The 18980-nt window shown below is 51.0% G+C and overlaps 1 protein-coding gene across 1 annotated transcript; it reads left to right on the top strand.

The window, feature by feature from the left end:
- The first annotated feature begins 2842 nt into the window (after nucleotides 1-2842).
- Nucleotides 2843-15875, top strand: MYDGF (myeloid derived growth factor). Its single transcript, XM_024569038.4, has 6 exons — nucleotides 2843-3077; nucleotides 4098-4148; nucleotides 10710-10771; nucleotides 12546-12627; nucleotides 13874-13946; nucleotides 15301-15875. Exons 1-6 carry the CDS (start codon nucleotides 2901-2903, stop codon nucleotides 15378-15380), a joined length of 525 nt encoding a protein of 174 aa, XP_024424806.1. The 5' UTR covers nucleotides 2843-2900; the 3' UTR covers nucleotides 15381-15875.
- The last annotated feature ends 3105 nt before the right edge of the window (nucleotides 15876-18980 follow it).

Below are 18980 nucleotides of genomic sequence, written 5' to 3'. Positions count from 1 at the left end.
TACAGCAACCAACAGACTTGTACATATTTTGGGCATGTGTTTGAGTTTATTGGGTACATTCCTAGAATTATGAAAAGGCATATTCATTTTTAATTTTAAAGAATTCTGTCAAATTGCCTTCCAAAGTGAATGCCTCAGTGTACACTTTGCCAGGAGAGCAGTGCGCCAGCTTCTCCACTGCTTCACCAGTACTACGTGTCATCACACATTCTTACCTTCGTCGATCGCAGAGGTGCAACACGGCATCTCACAGTAACTTCACTCAAATGTCTTCTGTGTGTTAAGACACTTGTTTCCTAGTAATTCGTCTACTGTCATACAGGTTGCAAATTGAACTATGTTGCTGATTTCAAACTGTTTTACAGGTAGGAAGCTCAGCCAATGAATGCTTAAAATCATCTCGGGAGCACGTCGTCTTTCACTTAACCCACCATGACATGGCGTGGAAAGGGAACTAGTAAGTCACAGAATGGTAGAAAATGGTGAGAAAGGGGACACTGGGGTTGCCCCAGGAGGCTTGGCAGCTCAAAGCGGAACTCTTCATCAGAACCTTCCGACCCTGCCTCACTCAGCCAGCTCTCATACTGTCACGTGGCAACATCTACTAGCCGGACTTCAGTTAGTCACATTCCTGTCCCAACAACGAGGCCAAGAAAGGGAAGTGGGGTGCAGCAGGAAGGGGAAATGAATGAGAAGCAGCTACAAAAGGACCCTGCTTTAGAAGGTCTCAATATCTCAGAGGTGGCAGGTTAGATATGTGTTTCTTCCTGCCGATACCTGGCCACTTGTTTCCTTCCCCACTGGTGGGGACTCCGTAGGCCGAGGGTCCCTGGGGCTGTGTGAGGCCCGCGTGCACGTGCCTGATTCCTTTCCTGGTGCAAGTGCTCATCTCTTCCCTGACTGCCAAGGACCCGTATGTGATAGACATAAAACCCTGGGTCGTACCAGTTGCAGATATTTTCCTGGCTTCTTGTTTGCCTTCCAAACATGTTTATGGTATTTTAAAAATAATAACTAGACACATAGGAAGTTGCAAAAAACAGCACAGAGTCCTGTATACCCTTTACCCAGCTTACATCCTAACCATAGTACACTGTCAGCCCAGGAAACTGGCAGGGCAGTGCAATTAACTAGACTCTAAACCTTGTTCTCATGGTATCATCTTTCACACGCACTCATTTCTGTGTGTGTGTTTAGTGCTGTTCCACTTGGTCATCCGAGCAGACTCCTGTACCCGCCACCACCTTCACAACACAGAAATGTTTATTCACCACAAGGCGCTCCTGCGTGCAGTCCCCTTGTATACACGCCGACCCCATTTATGGTGTCCTGACACAGGAAGTCCATGACATTTGTGTCATGTGTCATTGTCAGGGTTGTTGTTTTTTTTTTAGGACTGTTGGATTTCATGTCATGATTAGAAAGCAGGATCTTTGGAATGATGGCGTTTTCTTTTAATTCCTTCAGTGTGATTTTTTTTTTAAGGCAAAAAAGAAAAACAAGAGGCTTGGGGCTCTTTTTCTGAACACACACACACATAAAACAAAACATTAAATAAAATAAACCTACCCGTCTTCAGTAGGAGACCTCATCAGCTCACAACTGAAACGCAGTGTCTTGTTAGCAGACAGCTCTGGGCCACTAACTGGATTCTTCACGGTAACAGGCTGAAGGTCAGGCATGGGGTGAGAATAGGCAAGACAGCGATGGAGCCGTGCGGCGTAAAATTCCAAAGAAACAGGACAGCGGCCCAAGTTATGGAGCCAATTTCCAGTGAATCCAAAGCAGCCAGCTGCAAGGAGGAAATTTCTTAACACAAGCAGGTGTCCCGGTTGGGAACAGGCTGTGCTGCCAAAGAAGAAGAATACTGGAGTTAAGGTTATCTGGTGAGCAGTCAGCCTTCTGCAGGAGCCTCCTGACTTCCTGGAAACTGACTTTCATCTTGGGGGGGGCGGCTTGAGAGCTCCGAGTTCCTAAGGAGTGGAATACAGCCCAGCTTAGGGTTTACCCCTGACGTTTTCTCTCTGCACTCTGTTCTTTCAAGTCAGGAAGGACTAGGAAAAGCAGCTTGATTTTGGAGAATCCAGACATGGCCACTGATATTTTCTTGAAATTCTAAGCAATTTATGACAAAAAAAAATTCCTTCTGTAATTGAAAACCTGGAATTTCTTCATTGGCATCTAACACGAGCAACAGCTGGAATGTAAAGTTTTTACCTGCATTCCCTCAGTTAATCCTTCTGGCAACCCCTTGAGGTGAGGATACTTTTCTTTTAGATTTTTTATTTTGAAATAAAAATTTCTTATAGATTGAGGTCAAGCACTTTGGGCCAGAATTCCAGAGGTGCCACTGAGAAGGTATATGTTCTCAGTGCATCCTGTAGTGATGTTAACTTTGACCATTGGGCTACGGTGGTTTCTCCATGGCAAAATCACCTTTTTCTCGTTGTGGTTAATAAGTATCTTGGGGAGAGAAAATTCTTTGACACTGTGCAGATGTCCTGTTTCTCACCCTACCTTTCCCACCACCAATTTTTAGCATCCATTAACGGATGGATTTTGGCAGCAACGATTATGAGGTGTTTGCCCAATGGTCATCTTCCATTTCCCTCATACTGTTTATACTTACTAACTTGAATTTTAGTGGCGATGTTTTATTACCCTCATTCCTTGTACGTTTACTAAGAGCGGAGGAGTCAGTCACATAGTGAGGGACAACTGAACCAAGACCACCTACCCCACTGACACTTCGTGGACTTCCAAACCCCGCCCCAACAAGGCGAAGGGGGCGGGGAGCCTGGTCACGTGGTTGCCCCGGCGCTGACGTGGCCTTCGGAGGATGCCCAACTTGTCCCTCGTAGCGCCCCGTCTGCCGTTTGCCTCGGGTACCCGATCCCAACATGGCGGCGCCCAGCGGAAGGAGGGCCGGTGGCGGAGGTGCAAGCTTGTGGGCCACGCTGCTTCTGGCGGCCGTGGCGCTGAGGCCAGCAGAAGCGGTGTCCGAGCCCACAACGGTGGCGTTCGACGTGCGGCCCGGCGGCGTCGTGCACACCTTCTCCCAGAACGTGGGCCCTGGGGTAACTGATGCCGCCGAGCTGGAGGCTTGAGCGAAATGCCCCCGCGGGGATGGGGCCTGTGGAGGGGTTGCTGCCAGAGCAGGAAGGGGCTCCGACGTCGGGGCCTGAGGGTGGGTGCAGACTTGGAGCCTGGCGGCTTTGAGAGAGCTGGGTCACTAGCCTCAGTCCCTGCCTCCTCTCACCTGCCCGGGGTACCCAAGCAGCCCTATCCCCCAGACCCAGGCGAGTTCCCAGCCATTGGAGGGCAGGGCCGACACAGGTGGGGAGAAGGGAATTGGGGCCTGACGGCCACGCGCCTGCAGGTCCCCTCCAGGTCCCGCAGAAGAGGGCTGGTCCTGTTGCAGCTGTGACGAGGGAGGAAGTGGACATTGTTCCTTCCTTCTATTGCACAAGTTCCGCGTCTGTTTCACCGTAGTGTGAGGCCAGGCCCTTCTTTGCCTAGGCAGCAGGCCTACGTCTCGCCCAGCCTTATCCTCAATTTTTTTGGAGAAGTCTCTGCCTCTTCCATTCTCCTTTTTCATTGTCGCTATTTATGAGCATTCACAGCAGGGTATTGTGCTGAATGCTTTCTATGTTAGGCCTATTTTGCTGATGAGGGAATAGAGGCTCAGAAAGGCTTGCACTTGCCCACAAGCCACAGCAGCGCGGAATTGGGCCCCCAGGTGTTTCTCCTTGGTGTCCCAAAGCCCTATCTTCTAGAGGGGTGGGTGCTAGAAGGGGTCTGACCTCCTTCCTGTTCTTTATTCCTCAGAAGCCACACGGGTTGTTTGTCCTGACCCAGGAGCTCACCAGTAGGGAGGCAGGCAGGGGAATTCTAGGTTGTCAGCCACTAGGAGGCCTCCTGGGGACGCTTCCAGGGACATCTGCCAGAGGTATCTGCCTCCTTCCCCTCCAGTGCTGATGTTCAAAAGCAGGAGCTTCTTGATTCTGGTTCTCAGAAAGACGTCCTGACACCCTGCACCTTAAGCTCTAAGGATTTCCTCCTACCAAGCCTTTTTTTTTTTTCATTCCATTTTCTAGGACAAGTATACCTGTATATTCACCTATGCTTCTCAAGGAGGGACCAATGAGGTGAGTTGTACAAAATTCCATGTAATTTAGTATGACAGTGTCCGCTGTCATACAGAGTTGCTCTCCCGGGACAGTGGGGTGAGTTATGCCTGGGTTAATTTACACTCAATGAATTATCCTTACTTAACCAATAAAAACGAGAGTGCTTAAGTTAAATAGTGAGGGTGTATTTCACTCAATTTCACAGAGCGAACAAATGTCTGGACAGAAGAAGGGATGTGAGATGTGAATCTGCTATTCCCATGAGCCTCTACTAGAGGTGTTGTATTTGTTTTCTGTGCTGCTGGACAAATCACCACAAACACAGCAGCTTAAAACAGCACCCATTTATCATCTCTCAGTTCTGGAGGTCAGAAGTCCTGGCAGCTCAGGTGGATGCTTCATAAGCCAAAACCAAAATCAAAATCAAGTTGTCGGCTGGAATGGGCTCCCATCAGTTTGTCGGCAGAATTCAACTCCTTATGGTGTAGGGTTGAGGTCCCCATTTCCTTGCTGGAGGTTTTCCCCAGCTGGTTGCGGAAGAGGAAGTAAGAGAGATTTCAAGCACCAGAAGGGTGCATTGCACCTTTGCCTAGTTTGAGGGGACCACGGAACTAGAAGTGCAGGTGGCCTTTAGGTGGTGAGAGCGGCCCCTGCTGGCATCAAGGAAACAGGCTTCAGTCCTACCACCACAAAGAACGGATTCTCCCCAAGCTCCAGTGGGAACGAATGTGTGTGTGAGACAGCAAAGGGCCCCGCCCCTCCCTGCCCTGCCTTTTTCCCCCCATTTACCCCATCCCTTCCCCTTTGGTAACCATCAGCTCATTCTCTGCATCCATGGGTCTCTTTCTGTTTCGTTTTATATATGCCTTTGGTTTGTTCATTAGAGTCCACATATAACTGAAACCGTATGATACTTGTCTCTTTATGGCTTATTTCACTTAGCGTCATTACACTCTAGGTACTTCCATGTTGTTGCAAGTGGCAAGATTTCATTCCTCTTATGTGCTGAATACCATATTTTGCTCAGTATAATGTGCTCCCATGTATAATGCACACCCATGTTTTTGACCCAAACTTTCAGGAGAAAAATCATTTAAAAAAAATTAAATTATTTATTTATTTATATTGAGAAACAATACCAACTATTGTATTCCACAGTATTATTTTGCATATGAATATCGTTATTGCTTTCTAGAGTTACACTTTTAATGCAAAAAATATTGTTTGTTTATTCTTTTAGACAGAGGGGGAAGGGAGGAGAAAGAATGGGAGAGAAACTTCGATTGCTTGCTTCTTGGATGCCCCCAACTGGGGACCTGACCTGCAAAGCAGGCGTGTGCCCTGACTGGGAATCAAACTGGTGACCTTTTGGTTTGCAGGCTGGTGCTCAGTGCACTGAGCCACACCAGCCAGGGCTAGAGTTACACTTTTAATGCATAAACATAAATAAAAGAATTTAAAACATTTATATGAATATGGAATTAGTACTACTCATGTATAATGTGCATCCTTGTTTTTCCCTCAAAAATTTAAGCAAAAAAGTGTGCATCATATATGGCAAAATACGGTAATATTCCATTGCATATACTCACCACATCTTTATCCATTAACCTATGGATGGACTCAGGTTGTTTCCATATCTCTTCTGTTACTAGTAATGCTGCAACAAACAGAGGGGTGCATATATCTTTTCGAATTAGTGTTTTTCTATTCTTTGGATAAACACCCAGAAGTGGGATTACTGGATCTCGTGGTAGCTCTATTTTTAATTTTTTGAGGAATCTCCATACTGTTTCCCATGGTGGCTGTACCACTTTACAATCCCACCAACAGTGTACGAGGGTTCCCTTCTCTCTATATCCTCGCCAGCACTTGTTGTTTATTGATTTATTGATGCTAGCCATCTGACAGGTGTGAGGTGATGGCTCATATTGGGTTTTTTTTTTTTTTTTTTTTTTTACACCCCACAGGCGCCCCGGCATAGTGGTTTTGATTTGCATCTCTATGATGATGAGTGATGTTGAGCATTTTCTTTATATGTCTGTTGGCCATCTGTGTGTCCTCAGGGGAGAAATGTCTATTCAGGTCCTCTGCCCTTTTTTTAATCTGAGTGCTTGGGTTTTTTTGTTAAGTTGTGTGAGTTCCTTATATATTTTGCATACTAACCCCTATTGCATGTATTATTTACAAATGTCGTCAGTAGGCTTTTTGTTTTGGTGATGGCTTCCTTCACTGGGCAAAAAAACCTTTTAGTTTGATGTAGTCCCATTTGTTTATTTTTGTCTTTTGTTTCCCTAGCTCAAGGAGATATATCTAAAAACATATTGCTGAGAGTAATGTCAAAGAATTTACGACATATATTTCCTCTAGTAGTTTTCTGGTTTCAGGGCCAGCATTTAGGTCTTTCATCCATTTAGAGTTTGTTTTTATGTACGATTTAACAAAGTGATCCAGTTTCCTTTTTTGACATCTATCTGTCCAGTTTTCCCAGCACCACTTATTTTTAAAAAAATATTATTTACTTTTTTAGACAGAGGGGAAGGGAGGGAGAAAGGGAGAGAAACATCAATGTGTGGTAGCCTCTCATGCACCTCCTACTTGGGGACCCAGCCTGCAACCCAGGCATGCGCCCTGACTGGGGATCGAACCGGTCACCCCCTGGTTCACAGGCCAGAGCTCAGTCCACTGAGCCACACCAGCCAGTGCTGTTGTTTTGATTTTTATAGCTTTGCAATATAGTGTGAAATCAGGGAGCATGATACCTCCATCTTTGTTCTTTCTCAGGATTGCTTTGGCTATTTGCGGTCGGTCTTTCAGGGTTCCATATAAATTTTAGGGTTATTTGTTCTAGTTCGGAGATGAATGTTACTGGTATTTTGATAGGGATTGCATTGAATCTGTAGATGGCTTTGACTAATGTGGACATTTTAACAATATTACTCCTTTTGATCCATGAGCACTGTATATGCTTCCATTTAATCTGTATCTTCTTCGGTTTCTTTCCTCAGTGTCTTTTCATTTTTGGAGTATAAGTCTTTTACTGTCTGGGTTAAGTTTATTCCTAGGCATTTTGTTCCTCTTGATGCATTTGTGATTGGGATTGTTTTCCTAATTTCTCCTTCTTATTGTTCGGTTTAGTGACTAGGAACACAATGGATTTCTGTATATTCATTTTGTATCCTGTTACTTTACTGAATTCTTTGATTAAGTCATTTTTGGTCGATTTTTTAGTGTTTTCTATGTATAGTATTATCCATCTGCAAACAGCAACAGTTTCCCTTCTTCCTTTCCAGTTTGGATGCCTTCTTTTCCTTGTGTGATTGCTGTGGCTCAGACCCCAGTACTGTGTTGAACAGTAGTGGTGAGAGTGGGCAGGCTTGCCTTGTTCCTCCCCGTGGGGAGGAGCTTTCCCCTCTTCACCACTGAGCGTGACGTTAGCTGTGGGCTTGTCATATATGGCCCCTGTCATGTTGAGGCAAGTTTCTGCTGTACCCACTTTGTTGAGAGTTTTCATCATAAATGGATGTTGAATTTTGTCAAATGCTTTTTCTGCATCTACTGAAATAATTATATGATTTTTATACTTGGTTTTGTTGATGTAATGAATTAATTGTTATGTAGATGTTTAACCAGCCTTGCATCCCTGGTATAAATCTAACTTGATCAAGGTGTATAATCCTTTTAATGTACTGTTGAAATCAGCTTGCTAGTATTTTGTTGAGAGTTTTGGCGTCTATTCTCTTCAGGGTCTATAATTCTTTTTTTTTTTTTTGTAATGTCCCTGTCAGGTTTCATGCATGGTATTGCTGGGCTTTTAGAATGAGTTTGGAAGCATTCCTTCCTCTTCAGTTTTTTTTTTTAATATTTTGAGAAAGATAAGTACTAATTTTTCTTTAACTGTTTGGAAGAATTCACTTGTGAAACTGTCTGGTCCTGAGCTTTTGTTTGTTGGGAGTTTTTTGATTACTGCTTCAGTTTCATTGCTAGTAATTGGTCTGTTCAGATTCTCTGTTCTTCCTGGTTTAGTTTTAGAATGTATGCTTCTAAAAATTTACCGTTTCTTCTATATTGTTCAATTATTGGCATATAATTGTTTATAGTATTCTTTAATGATTTTTCGTATTTCTGTGGTGTCGGTTTTAACCTTTCCTCTTTTATTTCTGACTTCATTTATTTGTGTTCTCTCTCTTTTTCTTGATCAGTCTTGCCTAATGGCTTGTCAATTTTATTTATTCTTTCAAAGAAACAGCTCTGATCATCCATGTGAGAGAGAAACATTGATCAGTTATCTCTGGTACGTGCCCCAACCTGGTGGGACCCAACCTGCAACCTTCCACTTTGCGGAACAGTACCCGGCCTGGCGGGTCAGGACAACACTGGCCAACTGAGCGACCCAGCCCAGGCTGTTCAGATTCTTTATCAGGCTAATTACTTCTCTCCACGTCATTGGGCTTTTCTCTGTGTTTTGTTCATTTGTTTTATCATTTGGAACATATTCCTTTGTCTGCCCATTTTGTTTGACTTCCTGTGTTTGTTCCTGTGAGGTGAATGGAATAGCTCTCTCCCAGTCTTGAAAAAGTGGTCCCTGTGTAAGCGGTGTGTTGGGTGGCCTTGGCAGGCCAGTGATTGTTGGGGCAGGTGCATGGGGTGCCTGGTGTGTCACCTGGCCTGTAGCAGTGGGTTCTGAGTGGGGCGGGCTGGTGTGGGTGGGACTGCTAGGTGTGTGCTTTGTGTGCCCTGTTGCTTTGTCTGTTGGCAGAGCAGGGTCCTAACAGGGTTGCTCTGTGTGTCTCAGTACCCTACTAGCTCTGCCCTTTGTCCGTGTGGGGCAGCCTGGTGTGGGTGTGCAGCCGCGGGTGAGCACACTGACACAGCAGTGCCCACCCGCTCTCCCTGGGGTAGTCCTGTGTGTGGGTGTGCAGCCGCGGGTGAGCACACTGACACAGCAGTGCCCACCCACTCTCCGTGGGGTAGTCCTATGTGTGGGTACTGCAGTATGTTGCTAATCCCGCGTTTTCTTTGAGCAGAGAAGCTCCCTGTGAACACACAGTAGCAATTCACTGTCTCTGCACTTTCCCGGGACAGGGTAGCCCTGTAGGCAGATATTGCAACTGTTTGCTCACTCTTCCCAGGTGGGGGGCTCTACATTCACACAGTAGCCCAGTGGATGCGCGAAGCAGCACCGCAGCATCAATCACAGGGCGGGGGGTGGGGGGGGGCCCTTGTATGCTCTGGCGTCCTCCTGTTCCTGCTGTAGCTGGGACTGGCTGAGGACCTGCAACAGTGCCCTGCAGTTTGACCAAAGAACCTGGATGGAGCTCTCGGTCTCCGTCCGAGCGGGAGAAACATAAACAAGGGCGCTCCAGGTTCCTCTGACCCTGGGTTCCTCAGCTGGCAGACAGCTCTCTCATCCTTCTCTCTGTGGTTTCTCTTGCACTTGTTGTGCAGAAGCTGTTTAATTGGCTCACAGTTGTCTCTCAGGAGGAAGTGCTCTAAATATTTCTTCTGTTCCTGGGAGGGGGCGAGCTCAGTGTCCACCTCCAGCCCCATCCTGGCCCTGCCTTTTGAATTGAACACTTTAAAGGGGTGAATTGTATGGTGTGTGTAAACCAGTAATTGGCTCCTGCATCAGTGCTGCAGGCAAAAGGCTCCAAGTGCCCATTCACTCCCATGATAATTAACATAAAAATGGCCTTGTTTCCATAATGAAAAAGCTGCTGCTGGACCAAGTAATGGGAGCCCGTCATCACTCCTGGGAGGGGGGACCTTAAACTCCTTTTACTAACAGACTGTGGAAGTGCCTCAGGCAGCCCGGAAGGTAACAGTGGGCTTTCCATTTCCATGTGGCTGGTTTCTCAGAGGCCATGGAAATTAGAATATACTAGTAGTGGTGTGTTTTGGAACTGGTTTAAAATTTTAATTTAAAAAAATTTAATTTTAAACAAGCTAATACATATACATTGTCCAAAAAGAAAACCTGTAAAAGGCGACAGTGCCTCCTGCTTGTACAGTCCCTGCGCAGCCGGTGACCGCGGTCGCTAAAGTGTTGTGTCTTTTCTGAGGGCTGCTTCTTGCTCTGCGAGCAGGCAGGAGTGCACTGTCCTCCCTTTTCCTTTGCTTTTATTTTTCTTAACAGACACTATTTTTTAGAGCAGTTTTAGGCTCACAGCAAAATTGAGCAGAAGGCGTAGAAATTCTGATATACCCTCTCGCCCCTCCCCACACGCACAGGCTGCCCACTGTCATCCCCCCTCCAGGGGACAGTTCTTACAGTTGGTGAGCCCACACTGGCACGTCATTGTCGCCCCAAGTTCATAGTGGACACTAGGGTTCACTCTTGTGTGCACTTGTTTTGTGGGTCTGGTCAAACGTAAAACGACATGTACCCACAATAGTTTCCCAGAGTAGTTTCCCTGGCGCTGACAGAGTGTGGCAGCCCCCGGGGACCAGGCAGCCGGAGGCCCAGGAAAGGGCCACTCACCTTGTGGAACTGGAAGTAAACCTGAAGCTCTCAGAGCCAGCCCGTGCACAGTCAGCCTGTGTGTCCCGGACTGACCCATGTCTCTGTCCTCTCCCTAGAAGTGGCAGATGAGTCTGGGGACCAGCGAAGACCACCAGCACTTCACTTGCACCATCTGGAGGTGAGCTGTGGGTCCCAGCAGTGGGGTCTCCTGGGAGCAGTTGCCTTGGTTCAGGCTGCTGGGGGTGAGTGCATGGCTGCTCTGGGGGGCCGGGAAAGAGGGGGGCAGACAGACCAGAGCATGCTGTGGCCCTGGAGGGGCACACAGACGGAGTGCCACCACTGTGCTGGGAGTTGGCAGGGGCCAGAGGGCTCTCTGGGGAGCACGTGACACTGAGGCCTAGAGGAGGCTGTGGGGCCTGGGGATGTGCAGACCAGGCGGTGGCCAGGGCACCAGGGAGCGGGGCCCCCCAGATGCTCGCCTGCAACGTCACCCTCAGTCACGTTCACGGTTCATGGGCTCAGTCTCCCCACCAGGGACTGATGCTCTGTTTACCCTTCTCGTAACCCTGCTGCTGGCACCCCGCTTGATGAGGGAATGGTGAGCCCAGGAAGGGGTGAAGGCGAGGGAGTGTGGCGCTGGGTGGGGAGGAGGGCGATGGGGCTACATGGAATCGTGTCCCTTCTCCCCTGGGCAACTCTGCCTAGAGTGTGTCACCCAAAACAGAACCAATTTCCTGAGCATTTACTGGATGCCCGAAAGGAAAAGTCCAAGCTGTGGCCCCACCCTCGGGGGACCAGGGTCTACCCGGGAGACAGACCCACAAGTTGGACACAGTGGGAGAGCAGACACTCGACATTAATTAAAGGACACAATGCATTTTTTGTTTGTTTTGAATTTATTGGGGTGACATTGGTTCATAAAAATCCACAGGTTTCAGGCGTATAGTGAGGACACGGCGTGCTTTAATCACGCCTGCGGGCGCCACGCCGCAGTCTCCCACTCGGGGCTGCACACACTGCAGGTGTGTACTGGGTGCCGTTGGGGAGATTCTTGCCCTTCTGCTGGACTTCCCCAGGGGCGAGGGGCCTGCTGTCCATCAGGCCAGACCCTGCCTGTGTCACCTCCCCCGGCCTCAGAGAGAAGGGTCACAGAGGAAGGAGCCCGGGGCGCGCTCACTGCAGGGAAGGCTCGTTACGGGGTTGCCTTCTGCAGTGTGCAGCTCGCCGCCTCTCCATGAACAGCAGCCCCCCAGGGGCACAGACCCCGGCCAGCCGCACAGGCCCAAGTACTCACTCATCCCCAGAGCCCTGCTCAGCCACGGTCTAGATTTCAGATGCCCACCCACCCCCTGTCCACGCAGAGGCGTAGAGAATCTGGGAGGCTCCCTGGATGCCACACCCCCACCCCTTCAGCCTCCTCCCTGGCCTCCTGGCTGCCTTTTCTACTCCCACCCCCATTGCTGTCTGCTTTCCACACGTGGCCAGTTGGAGCTTTTCATACTGCAGACATCATTGTCCCCTTCTGTCACCAGTCCTCTTTAGGGTCCTCTCTCTGCTCTGGCCATGCTGACCTCATGTTCTGTAAATGTCCCCACTTGTGCCCTCTGAGGGACCTTTGCAGTCACCATGTCCGAGGCCCGGGCCAGTCCTCCCCCTCCCCTTCCTAGTTAACTCCTGTACTTCTCAGCCTTTGGCATGTTGCTGTGGCCCCACTGCAACACCTGGATGTCACTGGCACTCGGTAAAAAGCATTCAGTGGACGAGCATGAGGATCCCTGCCCTAGAACAGCTTCCCCCAAGAAGGGTAAAGAGGCTTGTCAGTAAAAAGCCAGAAGAATGTCTGGCAAGGGGAAGGGGCGATGATGTCAAGGGCCCTTCAGTACTTCCCAGAGTCAGCAGTGCTTGGAAACACCTGGCCCTGGGCTGACCCCTGACCCCACCTTTCTCTGCAGGCCCCAGGGCAAGTCCTACCTGTACTTCACACAGTTCAAGGCAGAGGTGCGAGGTGCTGAGATTGAGTACGGCATGGCTTACGTGAGTATCAGCCCTGCACATCGGGGTGGCTGCCTGGGGTGTCCCCCTGTGGACAGCACCTTTCAGACCCCGGGGGAGGAGGAGAGGCAAGATGAGAGGGGCAGACCCTGTCTGTGCCACCTGTCCTAGAAGTGCAGGGAAGGACACGGGATATTGCTGACCCCTAGAAACCCGGAAGGTAGGCAGAGCAGGAAGTGCACACCCTGACGTCTGCCAGTCTCCTGCCAGTGCCCGCACTGGAAACACCAACATGAAGCTAGAGGGCAGGGAGGCCTGGATGCTCAGCTCTGGGATAGGAACAAGGACAGCAAGGCTGGCAGTGGCCCCGGAGGGGCAGGCGGGTGGCTCACTGGTGTACGTGTGGAGGTCCACGTCCCTTGGCCCCAGGGACCTGTGGTTCTCGGCCCCCGCAGCACTGCCTGAGGCTGGCCATGCCGCAGAGCCTGCCCTCTCCGCACTGGGGTCGGAAAGTTTGAAAACCGCTGCCTGGGGCCAGGTTCAACAAAGAAACAGAACCAGTAGGAGAAAGGCTTTCAGGGATGTATTGCCAGGAATTGGCTTCTGTCACAGCGGGTTAGTCAAGCAGCTCTGGAGCCCACAGGCCCTGCAGGCAGGCCGGCGGGGCCGGCACTGGGGCACCAGCCGCCCCTGCCACATCCCCCCAGGTGGGGTGTCTTCAGGGAAGACACAGCTCTGCTCCGAAGGCCCTTCCCAGTGGTTGAGTCAGGCCCGGCCAGGTTATCGAGGGGAAGAATCAGCTCAGGAGGTATTTTTACCACAGGTACGGATGCCTCCACAGCAGCACCCAGTGAGAGGTTCTCGGCATAACTGGGTGCGGCCGCTCCCAGGTGACACATCAGCCTGACTGTCACAACTTTGAACTCATTATTCTCCAGGGTCCCTTCTCACTTTAAAACTGTTATTTTAGCTGATTTGAGAGAGACACAATTCTGATTTTTAAAAATTATATTCATGAGGCTGTTGTGCTTGTCCCATTTCCATAAATTAAAGGAAAAACTGAATTAAATACCTTCTTCCAAGGATTTGCGGTGAAGGCACGAGATTTCACGCCAGTTCACAGTCTCTTGAGTGGATTCCTGAGCCACCTCTGGATTCCCTGGTGTGCTCAAACAGGTGTCACCTGGCTTTTCAGTAAAAGCACAAGGCTGTGGTCTGTGCCTTCTGGGAAAGCAAATCAAATCCTGTTCGTTCTTGATTAGCAAAGTTTCCACTTTTTTCCTTTCAGTCTAAAGCTGCGTTTGAAAGAGAGAGTGATGTTCCCCTGAAAAATGAAGAATTTGAAGTGACCAAAACAGCAGGTGGGTAATGATGGACTGTGGACACGGAAGCCGACTCTCAGAGGAGGTGGGGGAGGGGTCAGCAGAAGGCCGTCGGGCCCGGGCAGAGCAGGGACTATTGCAGGGCACCTGCAGGCCGCAGGCCAGGCCCTGCGAGCAGTTCCTGTAACCAGCTCCACAGTAAATATTTTCGGTTCAGTGGGGCACATGGCCCCTGTTGAAACTGTCCGGTCTGCCCTCTTGGGGCAAAGGCCATTCCCCACGGCAGTGAGTGGGTATGGCTGTGTCCTAACAAAACTTTAATACTTTACAAACTTGGAAATGTGAATGCCATATCACTTCGCCATATCACAGAATCCCATTTTCTTTATATTTTTGTTAAAGCTATTTAAAAATGTAAAAAATGCCCTTAGCTCAGGGGTGGTGGGCCACACGGTGCTAACCCCTGTTAGACAGCTGAGAGCATAAGAACGTCCTCGTGCTCCGTGGGAGGGCTGTGACCTCCGCACAGCCTGACTGTCCTGGGCTCTGTGACCAGGCACAGCTTCAAGACTGGGACCTTCTGAGCTCCTGAGCGCCCCCGCCCCAGTCCTCTGAGCCGCATTCAGCCACGAAGGGCAGGTGCTGAACAGGAAGAGGTGGGGAGCTCCAGAGGTGGGGCTTAGGGTTGCAGAGCAAGGGGGGGACAAGCAAGTGGTTAGGATGATGGACTTGGGAGCTAGCCAAGTAGGAGAGGGGAAGCCCCGAGCGTCTAAGTTTCAGGAAAAGATGAGGTGAAGGAGCCCATGTGGCTGTGGACATCACCAGGTATGAACCCCTAGGGAGGAGATGGCATGGGCAGGATCTTTAGGGAGAAGGGAGGTCTGGGTCGAGCCCCACCTGCAGGCCCTTGAGGGGATGGCGACCATTCAGAGCAGAGGTCAAGGACAAGGGGATGTTGGGTTATGGGCAGACACTGAGCCCCAGGGCACATAGGACAAGGCACACAGGGAGTCAGGGACTGACTGGGTGTGGCAGACGGAGTTTGCCGATTCCCTGACCCTGCTGTGAAAGCATCATGGGGTCCTCAGACAAGCTTGCCATGTGAGCCGGAGGCGATACAGGCCAGCCCCAACCTCCATTCGTTCTCAGTAAGCCAGCGACGACCAGGGTTCTTCCCACCGGGACCTTTCCTGTGCACTCCCACCACCCTCGGGACAGGGCAGCCGACCTTTTCACCCTTCTCCTGTCACTCGCCCGTAAGACTTTTGGGGATGGCGTTCTTGCTACGTGCAGTCCACTTTGGGGACCGCTCGCCTGCTCTGCCAGGCCTCACCCTGGCCCAGGAGCACCTGTGGGGTCTCGCGGGCCCTGCCACGTGTTTCTTCTTTTGCAGTGTCCCACAGGCCCGGGGCGTTCAAGGCTGAGCTGTCCAAGCTGGTGATCGTGGCCAAGGCATCCCGCAGTGAGCTGTGACCAGCAGCCCCCTGGAGGGCGGCTTTCCCTCATCTCTGCTAAAGGGGCCGTGCCCTGTGTGGACCGGCGCATTACTGGGTTTCTAGAGGACACTGTGGGATTTCTGCCTTGGCCAATGTTGCCCTGCCTGGAGGGGCACTCAGGGTGGCGAGGCCCTGGGACAAAGTCCAGGCCCAGGAGGTTGGGGGCCTGCTGGGCCTCCCCACCTTCCACCCTTTCTCCTCTGTACTCAGGGTGTGGGTCCAACCCCCCCTGCTCATTGTACCAGGAGAGACATCAGCACAAGAGGGAGGGTGGGGCGCAGCTTTTCTGAAGCCAGTGTGTCTCCCCTTGGGCACAGGCCAGGCTCCGGACATTCCAGGAAGAATGGTCCCACTGCCCTCTGACCCCAAGCTGACTGTTTTCTCACAGTTTCCCCAGGAGACCACCTTTCAGACTAACTGGGAAGAAATGAAATGTTTTGTATTTAAATAAATAAATTGAAAAGAAACCACACAGACTGGGCGTCTGGTGCTGGTGCCCGCCTGGCTGGGTCCAGGGACTACAGCGGGGTCTGGCTGCCCCTACTTCTCTGGTGGAAACAGGCAGACTGTGTCCCCCAGGACCTGTGGAATCTCCAGGCACAACTTTTCTGCAGGTAAAAAAGCAGCAGATCTGAGGCAGGTGGGCAGCCAGGAGCCGGCTCCTGTGGCCAGGCACTGCGACTCCCTGAACACAGGGGCAGACCCTGCCACGTCCAGCATGTCCCACGGGTGGCGCTGGTGGAGGGCGAGCGCTCCGGGGCAGACCTCTTCTGACCCTGCCAACTGCTTTCCTGAGTTGGTAAAAGCCAGGTTGCAGTACGGTGATTTAAAAAAACAAGAAAACGAAAAACACCCACAGGCAAGCAAAAATGAATGAAACCCCAAAACACTGCAGCCACTCAGAGGAGCCTTGGCCTCCCAGTGATGTGGGGGCTGGGAATCTGACCCCTGGCAGAGTCTTTAGGAGCCAACAAGGGGAAATACTGTGTGGCTGTGAAGCGGGGCCCTTCCTAATTGAAATCGCCCTGGATCAACGGGGACCTCTCTACCTTTCACTCACCTTCCCGCACCTTCAGTGGGTCCTGCAGTCAGGCCAGTTTCAGACCGAGGCGTGTGAGTGTGGAGAATAACTGTTGTCAGAACAGGTAACCACTGAAGAGGGACCTTGGGCCCCAAAGACGTTCCGGGGGCAGACCCAGCCGGCCTCAACTTCTGAGCCACGTGCTCTGCCACCTCATGAGAGAAGCTCTGGAGGCTATATGCGTCACAGGGAAGGTCACTCGACTAAGAAGGTCCAGCCCGAAGGTCTGGTGAGCACGGCCAACTGCAGGATCCAAGAGATGACCGCCCAGGACCTCCTGCCACACCGGGCAGTGAGACCCTGAGCCCTGAGGTGACAGCAGAGGGGAAGGGGATTTTTCCACAGTCAGCCCAGAGTCACCACTGCCAAATCCCTGGGTGGCACCAAGGATGCAGAACAGTGGGTTTGGCACGCCAGGACACAGGAGGGCGTCCCTGGACACAAAGAAGCTTCCTTCTGCCCCCATGTGGCGCATGCGTGCATCTTTATGTAGCTTTCAGGCACCTGAAAGAACAAAGCCACACCGACGCCAGCACCTTCTCATGAGGAAAAGCTGAGCTAAACCCCGTCTGGTGTGCAGAAGCCAAGCTCTGCCACTCCACTAGACTGTCGTCACGGCGCCCAGTGCAACAGAAATCAAACCTCTCAGCAGGGGCCACAGAGGCGTGATACCCACCTGCAACCTCGATTTAAAAGGCCAGAGCTGGTGCGCCTCCTGCTCAAGGTGGCAGAATAGAACACTACTCACCTCCCGTGACCACGACAAAATTGCAACAATTCCAGAAGAACCGTTCTTGAGAACTGCCTGAAGACCAGCTGAACACAACTCCTATTACTAAGGATATAAAGAAGCCATGTTGAAACTGGTAGGAAGGACAGAGATGAGGAATGGGTGACCCCCACACCTATGTGTGGCAATTAAGAATTGGAAGGGACATCTCAGCCAGAGGTCTCCCCTGTGGAGCAAGGGGTCACAGCCCTCCATCAGGCAGGCGGGCACCAGTGTTTTCCCGCCTGGCTGTGGAAACCAGCAGGGATTACCTCCAGGAGAGACAAGGGGCTGCCAGAGACTAAGCACCGTTTTTTGTTTTTTTTTTTATTTTCAATTCTCACTGGATGATATGCCATTGACTTTCAGACAGACGGGAAGGGAGGGGGAGAGAAACATGGATCAGCTGCCTCTCGTATATGCCCCGATCGGGCCAGAACCTGCACCCCAGGCATGTGCCCTGAGGGTATCAATTGATACCCGTGACTTTTCAGTTTATCAGATGATGCTCTAAGCGAGTGAGCCACACCGGCCAGGGCTGAGGTGCTTTTCTTAAGGGGCTTGAAAACAGACTCACTCCCTCACAAACTCACTAAGATCCAGAGCAGGGGCAGCTGTTCAAAAAGCACCAGGGACATTCAGAAAATAACTAAATTGACTAATTTCATCAAGGCTACAGGGGCAGGGAGTGGGGAACCCTGGAGACGCAGACACCAGTGCTCCATTGTTGAGCCCTCCCCCTATCCCACTGGCCGGCCCAGGAAGGCACCAAATCTATGCTCTCCATTCACCTGGCTTACCCCGTTCTTCCCACCTTGGTGATGCTCTGAGACCACGCCCCGCCCGAGCTGCTTCCAGTGGCTTTTCCATGCAAGCAGCCTGCCTCAGCTCACACTGCATATTTCCCCCCAAATCCACAAACCTCACATCAGAGGTGGCTGCCCTAGGCTTGTGCTACAGACTTCTCAAAGTTCCACAAATCCCAGAAAAGCAGTGGCCAACGGTGTGCATTATAGCAATTGCCAAGAGGCCCCAAACCCAGCACAAGCCGTGACCAGCCTGAACTTGAAGTTTAACTCCCATCAGGTGGCCCCAAGCCTGGCCTAAGTGGTAGCCACTTATGACTTGGAAATAGCTTCAACTAAGCAGTCACAAACCCGAGACGAGTGGCAGCTGGCCTTGGCTTGCGTTGTAGGGCCCTCCAGAGGGCCCCAAGCCTGGTACCAGTGGCAACCAACCACAGATCACTGCGGCTCCCACCAAGGGACCCCAAGGCCTGGCGCAGGTCACCACTGAACTTGGCCTGTGCTGGAGCCCCTGCCAAGAGGCTCCAGATCGAAAACACCTGGTGCCTGGCTTCACCAGAGCCCTGCTAACGTGACTCCTGTTCCGTGGCGGCATCCCTCACATGACAACTCACCCGCTGTAGTTGTGGCCAGCCTTCACCGCGCGTCGGCCTGAAGGTCAACCCACCCACTGCGTGTAGCAGCAGTCGAGGCCCAGCTACAACAGGAGGGCAACTCAACCCACATGGGACACGCCCAGGGCACTAGGCTCAGGTGACCAAGGACACCACGGGCCGCACAGAACATCTACGAGATAAGGCCACTGTCAAGAGCAGGAGATGTAGCAGATCTACATAACACACAGAGACGGCCACAGGGAGGCAGCCAAACTGAGAAGACAGAGAACCATCCCAAATGAAAGAACAGGACAAAACTCCAGAA

The sequence above is a fragment of the Desmodus rotundus genome, chromosome 9 (assembly GCF_022682495.2).
Source record: "Desmodus rotundus isolate HL8 chromosome 9, HLdesRot8A.1, whole genome shotgun sequence".
Taxonomy (NCBI): Eukaryota; Metazoa; Chordata; class Mammalia; order Chiroptera; family Phyllostomidae; genus Desmodus; species Desmodus rotundus.
This window is presented reverse-complemented; position numbering and strand designations above follow the sequence as displayed.

Bases quoted from the DNA above. Each gene is read 5' to 3' on its own strand.
- MYDGF (XM_024569038.4), top strand. From the start codon at position 2,901: ATGGCGGCGCCCAGCGGAAGGAGGGCCGGTGGCGGAGGTGCAAGCTTG. The intron at 3,078-4,097 runs GTAACTGATGCC...TCCATTTTCTAG, and splicing joins CCCAGAACGTGGGCCCTGGG to GACAAGTATACCTGTATATT. The intron at 12,628-13,873 runs GTGAGTATCAGC...TTTTCCTTTCAG, and splicing joins TTGAGTACGGCATGGCTTAC to TCTAAAGCTGCGTTTGAAAG.